Consider the following 12,568-nt stretch of genomic DNA (forward strand, 5'->3'; position numbering starts at 1 on the left):
AGAAAGACTTCCATCACTGTGACTGCTATTTTATCAATTCCAAGGCATTAGGATACTAAGAAATCTTCCCCTAGGATTTGCAAGGAATGTCTGCTTTCACTGATCCCTAAAAATTTTGTGGCATTAACGGCAGATTTGGCTTAAGTAAAAACAGTTTGCCCTTGAAGGCAGTAAGGTCCTTCATCGTTGAACAACATGCAGCGATGTAAATGACAGGGTACTAGCAGCACAGGGGCCTTAAAGGCATTTTCGCAATGTCCAAATCTCAGAGGGTGCACTGCCTCTACTGTGTCCCCATTGATTATAGGTAGGGGCTGGAATCTCCAACATTTTTCAAGCTCCGGTTAAACCGGGTGATTCGGACTTCCCCTGCTTTCCTGAGTACACGAACCGCTCCAGGGGTCGCATCAGCTAGAAGCTAGCGCAGCCCAGGTGGAGTGAACGGGTGGCCGCTGCAGCCGTGGGCGCCCCGCCTGTCGCCTCCACGAATTTGCCCCCCTCCCAATTCTTGTCCTTCCGGGATTCAGCCCACCCTACCACCTTGGGCCACAGGGGCTAGGCTAGACCTATGCCTCCTTCTGGCCCCGAAGGGCCGCTGCCCCGGCCCCGGGAGCCGCGGGGTCTGGGCGTGGGCGAGCCCGTGGGCGGGGCGAAGGCGGGAGTGGGCGGGGGCGCGGGCGGAGCTCCGCCCATGCCCGCCCGGCGCGCCGCCTGCGGGGCGGTGACTGGCCCAGCCGCTCCGCGTCCCCGCCGCCCCGCAGGCCCCGGGGCCCTCGCATTCCCAGCGCTGCCGGGTCCTGAGTCCGGTGTCCCAGCTGCTGCGAGATGACGCTCAAGGCGAGCGAGGGCGAGGGTGGGGGCAGCATGCGCACGGCGCTCTCTGACCTCTACCTGGAGCACTTGCTGCAGAAGCGTAGCCGGCCGGAGGTGAGCGGGCCTGGCAGGTCCCCAGGGTGCTGGGCCGGGGCTCGGCTCCAGGCCCCTCCATCCACCCCGGGACTTTCCCGGTCCGCGGCCCTATCCCCTGGGGGGGAGGTCTGTCTCCGGGGGCCCTGTCCTTGGGGGTCCTGGCCAAGGGGTGGAGGCCGCTGCAACCAGCGGGGTGGGGACCGGGTGAGCTCGCGGCCTGATTTGTGCCGGGCTCCTGGTGCCGTGAATTGTTGCTTGGAGCAACCCTTCTTTAAGTGGAAATCGTGAGAGGCCGCGGCCCGGACCTTATTAAGGTCAAGGAAAACTTCCTCATAGACGGAAGTCAGAATAACAGAAACACTTTAAGGAACACACATCCAGGAGTAGGTCTGCCTGGTTGTCGTTGAAGTGCTTGTGTTTGGGTCAGCAGACGTGGTTGTGAAAGCCAACTTCAGGGTCCAAATTGCTCCTCACTGTCCCTCTGCGTTTAGGCAGGTCCCCTTGTGCTATGGTGCAGATGGGGTGGCCTGTGTGTATTTGTTGGTGGAGAAAGGAATCCAGGGATTTTGGAGCTAATTCTGCCGGCGAGATTCCAGTGATGGCCAGTAAACAGCTATTAACCTCTGTTCTCAGAGATGACCTGAGGCTAGGTTCTGTTGATGCCTAGCAACTCTCTCCCAATCTCAGTGGTTTACAACACTGAGCATTTTCATGTTATTTCTTATACTTCTCAGTGTGGCCTGAGCCTAGAAAGGTTGTTGTCACGCAGGGTTTCTCACTCAGGGTCACACCAGAAGGATGCTCACTCATGTGGAGGTTGATGCTGGCTCTCCTTTGGACCCATTACCCAGAATATCAACCAGCAGCCTCTCCATGTGGCTTAGTCTTCCTCACAGCATGGTGGCCAGGTCCCAAGCAGTGAATGTTGAGAGAGAGACAGAGAGACAGAGAGACAGAGAGAGACAGAGACAGAGAGAGAGAGAGAGAGAGAAAGCGTGCCAGGCAGAAGCTGTGCTGCCTTAGAAGATCCAGGCTCAGGAGTGACTGCAGGAATCTCTTTCCTAGACTGCAAGGTCTTCCAGGGCAGGGCTGTTTCCTACTCCTTTATTTTAAGTACCCAATAAGGGGGTCCTCAGAAATGTTTTCTGAATTAATAAATGACTAAAGAGGTGGACATTAAAGATTTAGAATAATCCTCTAATCTCGCAGCTGAGGAAACTGAAGATCTGCAAGGTAAAGCAAACAGGAGAGATGTAGACTTCTTTGGGCTGGGTGGCATTAGCTCAGGGAAACAATTGATGGATATCAGAACTGAGCTAGATTTTGTATCTGCAGAGTCAGAGATCAGTGTGCTTTCTGCTTCACCACATTGCCTCTCCTCCGTATACCACTCAGAGTGAGGTCATCACACCTGTCATTTCAAATCATGACTTCAACAGCCTGGGCTTAAATGAGTGCAGAAGTGAACAGGCGTGGAAGACGCTATTGCTGTAGGAATCACAACACAAAATTGGAATGGGCACTAGGAGAGAAACAGGGTCTTAAAGCTACCTGATTGCCCATGAGCTTGGACGTGTGATTTTCTTTTTCTTCCCCACAATCAGCTAACGTGGCTGAGCCTTAACTATTAAAAAAAAATCTCTTTATTTGAACTTATTTTTGGCAGTTTTATTGAGGTATGATTGGCACATCATAGAATCATGAATTTTAATTGTGCAGTTTGATAAGATATGACAAATGTATACAGTCATGTAACCACCACCACAATTGTGATAAAGAGCAAACATTTGCAACATTCCAGAAAATTCCCTCCTGGCCCTTTGCGATCAATCTCTTTCCCCCACCTGAAGCCTGGCAACCACTGACCTATCACTACAGATTTGCCTTTTCTAGAATTTTATATAAGTAGAATCATAGGGTGTGTAATATTTTGTGACTGGCTTCTTTCATTCAGCACAACCTGATTTTGTGTAAACCTGTCTGCTCCCATATGGGCATGCTGGAAAGACTGTGTGCCTCCTTGAAAAGAGGCCCTCTCACTACCAGAGTTATATTGTGGGCACACCCTTTGAGTAAACAGCAGTTTTTGTGGGACTGAATTTATACCATAATATTGGATACAATCTATCAGTTAGCTATTATAATTTGTTTTGGTTTTATTAAAGGATTTGAAGAAGATAGAATAAGAAAACTTGCTAAATCCCAAAATGAAATAGCATTCAGATCTGTCGAGGTGAACGTCTGATGGAGAATCTTCACATGATAAGGGGTGGCTGGACCCCACTAACCTGCAGATTCTTATTTCTTGAGATTCGCCTTCCCTCTGGGGCTCTTACCAGTCTTTGCTGCAGCACTAGGCTGCGCCTTTCACTTGTGTGGCCGTGGGCAAGCTACTGAAGCTCTCTTGTCTCTATAAGATTGGCATGTTCAGAGGGTTGTGGTGATGTTTACATAAGTTAGTGCTTGTCAGGCACCTTGAACCACACTGGGACATGCAGGGGAATGGCCCAACACCTCCCTGCGAGCTGTCTGCCCAGTAGTAGCAGTCAAAAAGTTTTCATACAGTGGCAAGATCAGAAGCAAGGAAACCTATGAGGAAGTTATTGGCCTCAATAGAAATCATAAAATTATTTTGCTAAAAACTTCATTTGAAGGTATCACTTTATGAAAAAGTACTAAAGATTGAAAACACAAAATTTCACTTCGAATCCTCGTCCACATTTATTTAGAGACAGAGTCTCGCTCTGTTGCCTCGGCTCGAACTCCTGAGCTCAAGGGACCCTCCTGCCTCGGTCCCCTGCAGTGCTAGGATTACAGGCCTGAGCCACCGTGTCCCCGGCCCACATTTAATATTGCAAAAGTATTGTCCAGGCTGTTGTTTATTGGAGGAGTCCACTCTCTACCAACTTGGAGAGTATACTGTCCTTTCAAAACAAAAAGAAGTAAAAATAAAAGTATTGTCCAAAGATAATTTTGTAATAAGTTCGAATGTAGCCTGTCTCCCATATTCAAGTATTTCTCCTTCCTTGGAGAAACTAATTTTATAAGCTCTTCCTTCTTTACAGTAGTATCCATTAATGTACATAAAATTGGTTGTGAAATTCCTCATACGGCTTCTCTCTTCAGGCCTATTGGAAGCAGCACTTTTTCGTGACCTGAAGCGATAGGTTGAGAGTCCCTGAAAATTCACTTGGGCCTATCCCACATCAAAAAATAACGTAACAAATAAGTCAGGCTCCAGATGAGTTTCCACTAAGAAAACTTTTGATTCTTAGGCCATTGGATGCAGCATTACTCCACACTGGTGATCGTTCACTGTGACTCCTACTGTGGGCCTGGTGCTGGGGCTCAGAAGCAAATCAGGGAGGACACAAAGGCAGAAGCACGTGCGGTGGCGGTGGGGTGTTATGCTAGAGGCAGACAGAGGGTGTTGTGAAGCGGTGAGGGGCACCTGGCGCTGTTGCAGTTTGCAGTGTCTGGGATGTAATTGACAAATAGCACTCCCGGCAGAGGGAACAGCCTGTGCAAAGACACCAAGGTTCATGCCGAATGTGGCACATTCTGGGAGTGTTGAGTCTGTGTTGAGTCCCGATTATTTATGATTTTGCCTAAGGAAGAACCTTTGCTCCAGACTTGGATCTGGTTGTTTCATTTAAGGAGGGAATGTTTCCGTTCAAGGCTTTTCTTTTCACAGAACTTGGGCTCAAAAATAAAGTGTAATGTTCAAATTATTTAGTCTTCTCCTCAGTTTTTCCAGTATGTGATGTGGTCTCAGCCAGTCTACCTCCCGTGTCCTTCACTTCCAGGCAATTCATGCCTTTTTTCAAAACTAGGAGAACTTCATATACTTTGCAGGTAGGAATCTGGTTTTATTGTGGGCCACTGGGAGCTAAATAGATTAGAATTTTGTCATGTAAGCTCTATTCTTTTTAACTAATTTGTTCTCCCTAGACAAGACACCAAAGTAGAATGTCAGGAACAGATATTTCAGGTCAAGATCAATTCCTTTAAATCAGGGTGTCTCATCCTGGGCACTAACGACATTTTGGAAATGATAGTTGTTTGTTGTGAAAAGTACTGTCCTTTCACAAGACAATCACAAATGCCTCGAGACATTGCCAGGAGCGGAGATGAAATCAGTTGACATTTCACCCATGCAGAGATTTTTCCCCTAAGCAGTGAATTGCTCTAACCTTTCAGTATAGCTAAAAAAGGACTCTGGGTGTGGAGTGCAGAAAGGCAAGAATACATAACCGTATTTCCAAAGTTGGCTGGGGAGATGGGAAGTGACGCCAGAGATGAGGAAGAGGAAGTAAAGCCCCGAATTAGGGAACCAGTACACAACTTTAGTAACATGCAGTTTTCTTTTCTGATTTTTCACTTTGTCTTTTTTTCTTTGTATAAAGAAATATCTATGAGCAAAACACATAATAGGTTTTTGTTCAAAAGTTATCCTCCCTTGCAAGGCTTTTTCTGCTTTATTTTCCTCCATAGCACCTATTGTCATCTTTGAATGTTCTAAGCAATGGGTATTGTTTAGCAGCTGTATCTGCCACTACAATGCCAGCTTTGCGGTCTCCCAAGCACCTCCATAAACCTTCACTGGGTGAACAGTAGCCCTCTTAGGTAGTCTAGCTCCAGGGAAGCTCAGATGGTCCAAGTTGTGGAATCAGCTGGCTTTCACCTTTCTGAATGCAAAAGAAAAGCTCTCCTGACATTTACACTCCAGAGGAGGAGACAGAATAAATGAGTCCTTACTTACTATAACGTTGGGGTGATAAGTTCCTGAGGTAAGGTGAAGCAGAGGAAGGGGGTAGAGAGTGGGGACGGTGGGGGTCCTGTCTTGTGCAAGGTGGGCAGGGGGCCCCTTGGTGTGGATGTAACTTGGGAGTAGAGAGTTGCCCTGAGTTATGACAGGCCCACCCCTGAACTGGTATCGCTTCTGCCATATTTTGTTGATGGAGTTCATTTGTGTTAACATGTCTGCATCCCCAGATGCTCCTTTTTACCCCAAACATTAAGGCCACCTCTGGGCCGGGCGCGGTGGCTCACGCCTGTAATCCTAGCACTCTGGGAGGCCGAGGTGGGCGGATAGTTTGAGCTCAGGAGTTCGAGACCAGCCTGAGCAAGAGCGAGACCCCACCTCTACTAAAAATAGAAAGAAATTATATGGACAGCTAAAAATATATATAGAAAAAATTAGCCGGGCATGGTGGCGCATGCCTGTAGTCCCAGCTACTCGGGAGGCTGAGACAGGAGGATCGCTTGAGCTCAGGAGTTTGAGGTTGCTGTGAGCTAGGCTGATGCCACGGCACTCACTCTAGCCTGGGCAACAGAGTGAGACTCTGTCTCAAAAAAAAAAAAAAAAAAAAAAGGCCACCTCTGTACTGTGCACTTCGGGAAGCCCTGCACCTACATTCTCTCCTTGAACCCTCACAAATTCTGAAGCCCATACTCATAGTTTAACTTCTGAAATCTGAGACTTACTAGTCATTTAAGGTCAGACAGATTTCTAAACCATTTCTTTCTTTTTTTAGACAAGGTCTCGCTCTGTTGCCCGGGCTAAAGTACAGCGACATCATCATAGCTCCCTGCAGCCTCAAACTCCTGGGTTCAAACGATCCTCCTGCCTCAGCCTCCCCAGTAGCTGGTACTACAGGCATATGCCACCTGGCTAATTTTTCTATTTTTAGCAGAGATAGGGTCTTGCTCTTACTCTTCCTGGTCTCGAACTCCTGACCTCGAGTAATCCTCTGGCCTCGGCCTCCCAGAGTGCTGGGATTACAGGCGTGCACCACCATGCCTGGCTAATTTTTCTTTCTTTTTTTTTTAAGAGATGCGGTCTCTCTGTGTTGCCCAGGCTGGTCTCAAACTCCTGCACTTCCACCTCAGGCTCCTAAAGTGCTAGGATTACAGATGTGAGCCACCATGCCCAGCCTCTAAACCATTCTGTGCCTTCAAATATTGATCACAAAATGGGATGAGAATTTAATTTAATGAGTGGTATTGTTTACACACTGTCCCGGCACGGGTTTAATGGTAGTGCAGGGACTCGGCACCAGGTATGTAGATTTGCAATCCTGTGTTTCTTCTGTGTAGAATGGTACTGCTTGCGTTTCCTGTTTTTCCTCAATGGAAGGAGAAGGCTTTGTGTGCGTGTCCAGAGTGCATTGGATAGATAAAGCATGTTGAAAAAGGATCTTTAGAGACTTGGCCTTTGGATTGATGTATGTGTTCTCAGAGGGATTTACTGCCTGAGAAACAAAGCACCTAGTTAATGTATGATTTTAAGACAGTACCTGCCAGAAAATCCTGGCTCTTAGGCCTTCCTCTCTCCCTTGTTCTTGTCATTTCTGGTTAAACAGTGTTAATCTCTTTTTGATACCTTGGAATACTCTTGGCTTTCTCACAGTTTCTATTGGTTTTTCCCAGAGTGGAAGAGCATATTGCCTGTGTGACGAGTGGGTAGGTTTGGCCACCGAGGTCCAGGGCAGGCTGGCGAGTGCTGTTGGGCAGTTCCCAGGGTCTTTGGTGTCGGCTTACCGTCTTGGACTGGGCCTTCCCTAAGTCTCTGTGTGGGAGCAGTTGGCAAAGAGCCTAACAAAAGGCTGAACAAATGTTTGTTCTTTCCCACATTCACTGTCACTTACTCTTAATCTAGTTGTTTAGTTGCCCCTGCTCTATTCTCCCCCACCACCGCCCACCCCCCACCAAGTTTCTTTTTCATCTCTTTTTTAATTCCAACTTCCTTTGAGCAACTAACTGCCTCCGCCCTTTGAACCCTGCAGCAGATGTTTCCTCCGAAGGGGGTTTCAGAGCAGCAGGCATTGCCACTCCAGCACTTTGTATGATTAAAGGCCAGAGTCTGGAGAACAAAGGCCAGCCCTGGAGTTGTGGGTGGGTGTTTACTCCCCGATTCCTCATGAATCTGAGCAGTTGTCTTTAACCAGGCCACTTCCACCCTGCCTTGTCATTGGTAAGGGGTATGCCCACCATAGCCCTGTGGCCTCCTGTGTCCACTGGAGATGAGGGGATAGTGTGGAGGTTGTAAAGTGACCTCTGTGAAATGGAATCTAATGTCTTTGACCTTCATTACTTGTTCAACATTACTCATGTCACATGGTGGCCTCAAGTACAACTGTATGTCTGCATATATCCTTGCTCCTATGATGTATCCGTAATGAGGACATACGGGGGCCAGGTGAGGGACTTTCTATAAGGTGAAGTTGTAGAGAAGCTGGCCCTCCCATTCTGAGAGTCTCAGGAAGATAGGGTGACTCAGGGACAAGTTCATGGTGGAGAAAATTGTGCTTTGCTTTTAGAAGCCTTGCTATTGCGAGCTGGTTCTTTAGTTACCATGTTGGAGGTTTCCGTTTTTCTTAGTCTTCATTTGCAACTTCTGGGTAAGTGTGATAGTGACTGTTAGTCATCGCAAAGGGGAACATCTTGATGGATAAGCACATTTGAAAGACCAATCTTTGGGATAGCAGAACTTGAACTTTTCTGGCTAGTATGTGTTTTGCCTCTAGTAAGCTTTGCTGAGTCTTTAATTTAAAGGCTGACATGTTAAAAAGCAATCATTGTAATAAAGCTGAATAAGAAGAACATGACGTAAAGGTGCCAGTTTATCTTCCTCTTCTAGGTACACTATGAACACTTGATAATATTGCATGTAGATTTCTCCTTCCTTTCAAAGGTCATTTTGTATTCAGTGGACTAAGACTTTGATCGTCATTCTTTAGAACATGCAAGGGTCCACCAAGCCTTGAAACACAGATGAATCATCATAAATGGTTCATTGATGGTACAATACAGCAAAAGATAAAATAGTACGATCTATGTTTACAGACTTTGTAACCATCTATATGTTACTATAGTTACCAAGACACATAAATGCGGATAAACTCACAGAATTCATTTCTGAGTTTGGTCTTCAGTTTTCTCAACCCCACAATTAATAGTAGTAAGAGATTTGTAAGTCAGAGTGAAGGAAAATCCCAAGTTTCTTTTATTTTATTTGAGACAGAGTCTTGCTCTGTTGCCCAGGCTAGAGTGCCGTGGCATCAGCCTAGCTCACAGCAACCTCAAACTCCTGGGCTCAAGCGATCCTCCTGCCTCAGTCTCTCAAGTAGCCAGGACTACAGGCGCACACCACCACGCCCAGCTAATTTTTCTATTTTTAGTAGAGACGGGGTCTCGCTCTTGCTCAGGCCGGTCTCGAACTCCTGACCTCAAGCAATCCTCCTGCCTCAGCCTCCCAGAGTGCTAGGATTACAGGCATGAGCCACCACGCCCAGCCCCTGAGTTTCATCTCACACTTTGAGGCCAGAAATTTGGGATTCAAGCTGATCATTGTTTCACAGCAATCATTCAGTCAGTGGTCTTTGAATTCCTCATTCTCTACATTCTGCTGATAATATATGCATGGGTGAAAACAAACAGTACAGATGATTAATTTGAGAAAAGGAATTCTTCCTTCCAACTCAATGCTGATTTTCTTCCAGTATTCTTTAATCTACATAGATATTTGATTTCATGCCCTCCAAATTGATCTGTGGCAGAGTTTGAGCCATATGGTCTCAGGTCACCATAGGTGGTACTTTGAGGAACATATTTGTGGGCCATCAGTTTGCAACTTCTGCTTTGTTGGTTACCTTGAAACTTTAAATTATACAATTATTCCTTCATTTATTGTCCAACTAATTTATATCCTTCCTTTTGACTCCCATTCCTTTCATTTCTTTTCCCCCTTTTTTTTTTTTTTACCTCTCAACTTCTATCATGTATCATGGTTCTGACATTTACAGTCTGTTCTTTAATTAGTATTTCATGACTTGTCTACAGGTAGATTCTAAAAAGTAGAAATTAATAAATGGTTTTGATATTATTATAACAGGTTGCCGACCCAACATCCCACTTCTCACTGACAGATCCCTGATCTTGTTTGGATGATAAGATGCCCAACTAAATTCTTCCCTTCCCATCCCCTTTTGCAGCTTGGGATGGCCACGTTGTGGCATAGATGCCGCTGACCTGGGCCTGGTCCTTCTTTTTTCCTTCCTGCCTTGAAAGCATCGTCCTTTGCAGAGCTTTTAGGAATAATAGGCTTTCAATTGCCTGAATAGAAATTAATCATTGGAACATAAAAATGAAGGAATGCATGAAACTTTGAATGCTGAACATTTTCTTTAGCAATATCCTTAAGGATTCTAAGTGTATCTCACATTCCCATACTGAGTGTTAACTGTGTCATTGAATCATATACTGTAGAGTACCTTGGAGTTATGTGAAGTTCTGTGATTCCAGATAGCAAAGTCAATTTTCTAAATATAACCCTGTCTTAGACAATTCTGTTATAACAGCAATGCCATCTGACTTGGTGTCATGTGAGTTTTTTTGAAGTTCTAGTTGCTAGATGAGACAGTTTCTCTTTCTCAGTACTTCCCTCATTTGAGGTCATCCAATAACTAATACTGCTTCAAGCCTCACCATTTTATCAGAATTTCTACTGACCCTTTAGAAAGGATGCAATAAATTAAAGTTCAGATGTTATTTTGTATGATTTTATGAAGAACACCCCCCTGTGTTATGAGACATATATGTCTATCCACAAGCCCCGAACCTAGACTTCCTTATCTCCCACCTTCCAGTCCTTTTTCCTCAGGCCCTTGGGTAGGCCAGTGGACATTGCCCAGGGATACATATAATCCCACCTGGGATCACTTCTACTTCCTCACAAAGTAGTCACAAGCTACACTTCTCACCGCTCTGCCTATTGGGAAGATTTTCCCTCCACATTGTCTTTGAGGGTCAACCCTGGTGTGGCTGACCATCTATTTTCAATAGATGCAGCTGCCATCTATTTTCACCTTGTACCCCAACCTTTACCCTTCCATAAACCAAGCTCAGGCCTGCTCCTCCTCCTCCAGATGGCCATATAGTTTTTGATTTAATATTTTATCTGGGGTGGGCAGGGAGCATTTTCAGAGGTATACACTTATACTTCCCCATTGTGATAGCTCTTATCCCAAGCCCTGGGCTGCTTCAACATTAATAGGTCAGTAAGATGAAAAGAACCAGCAAGAGAAAATAAGAAGGCCGGGCACGGTGGCTTACGCCTGTAATCCTAGCACTCCGGGAGGCCGAGGCGGGCGGATCGTTTGAGCTCAGGAGTTCGAGACCAGCCTGAGAAAGAGAGAGACCCCCCCTCTCTACTAAAAATAGAAAGAAATTATATGGACAACTAAATATATACATACAGAAAAAAATTAGCCGGGCATAGTGGCGCATGCCTGTAGTCCCAGCTACTCGGGAGGCTGAGGCAGGAGGATCGCTTGAGCCCAGGAGTTTGAGGTTGCTGTGAGCTAGGCTGACGCCACGGCACTCTAGCCCAGGCAGTAGAGTGAGACTCTGTCTCAAACAAAAAAAAAAAAAAAAAGAGAGAAAGTAAGAAGTCTTGTTTCAAGGAGAAGAGAGTGGTTATCCCTTGGTGTGTGGTATCCTTTGGATGGCTATGCCAAAGCGTATCCATTCTACTGTTCATGGACTTTGGAGGTGTTTCCAGGTTTAGGCTTTTAAGAATATTGTTGCGCTGAGAAAGGCATATACTTCCCTGGGATTCCTGCCCAAAATGCATAACCTCAGTCTAATCATGAGAAAACACCAGGCAAACCCAAACTGACAGACATCTACAAAACAGTAGATGTGTCCTCTTCAAAAATGTTGAGGTGATCAAAGACAAAGAAAGGCTGAGGAACTTTTCCAAATTAAGGAGTACTATAAAAATGTGAAAACTGCATGATCCTAGATTGGATTCTTATCTGGGGAAAAACTATATAGCTATAAAGAACATTATTGGGATGGTTGGTGAAATTTACATGTGAACTGAGGACCAGATGATAGCATTGTCTTAATGTTAAATTGTCAGTTTTGAGAATGCTTTGTTATTAAAAAACACACGGAAGCATTTATGGATAAAGGAGAATGATGTCTTTGGATTACTGTCAAATGACTCAAACATTAAATTTTATATTTTTTAAAAGAGTGCTGGCTGTGCTGACATTCTCTCCACGTTTTGGGTACACGTGGCTATCTGTCTCTGTTGAGTGTGAATGGGATGGCTGCGTTGTGGCCACATTGGTAGAGACCCCAGTGCGATTTCCCCAGCTTGCATGCCCACTTGCAGAGTAGGAGAGTGTCAGCTCCCCATTCCATGGCTTGCCTTTTTAGTCTCCTAATGCCATTTGCCCCCAATATTTTGTTTGAAAACTTTCAAACTTACCAAAAAGATGAAAGAATTTTATAGTAACACCCATATAGCCACACCTCCTAGATTCTACAATTCACGTTTCCATGTTTACTTTATCACATATCTATCCAAAAAACATCCATCTATCTACCGGTTTTTTTTTTTTTTTGGCATTTCAAAATAAGTTGCAGATATCAGAGCACTTCACCCCTAAAAGTTTCAGCATGCATATCATTGGCTAGAGGGGTTCAGTAAGTGTTTGCAGTTCTTTTTTTGAGGTAAAATTTACATACAGTGCGATACACAAGTGTTACATGTATGTTTGGATGAGTTTTATCAAATGCATACTCCTGTGTAATCCAACCTCCCATCACGATATAGAACATTACCAGCATCCCAGAAAGTTCTTCC

At 45.4% G+C, this 12,568-nt stretch overlaps 1 protein-coding gene across 3 annotated transcripts in view; it reads left to right on the forward strand.

Moving 5' to 3' along the window:
• Positions 1–754: 754 nt before the first annotated feature.
• Positions 755–12,568, forward strand: part of MPP1 (MAGUK p55 scaffold protein 1) — a 31,628-nt gene continuing 19,814 nt past the window's right edge. For all 3 annotated transcript variants that reach the window (XM_069462805.1, XM_069462808.1, XM_069462807.1), the window contains exon 1: positions 755–927. In XM_069462805.1, the coding sequence (XP_069318906.1) occupies positions 826–927 (102 nt within the window). In that variant the 5' untranslated portion in view covers positions 755–825. The remainder of the gene's footprint in view (positions 928–12,568) is intronic.

Source organism: Eulemur rufifrons, chromosome 30 (assembly GCF_041146395.1).
Source record: "Eulemur rufifrons isolate Redbay chromosome 30, OSU_ERuf_1, whole genome shotgun sequence".
Lineage (NCBI taxonomy): Eukaryota > Metazoa > Chordata > Mammalia > Primates > Lemuridae > Eulemur > Eulemur rufifrons.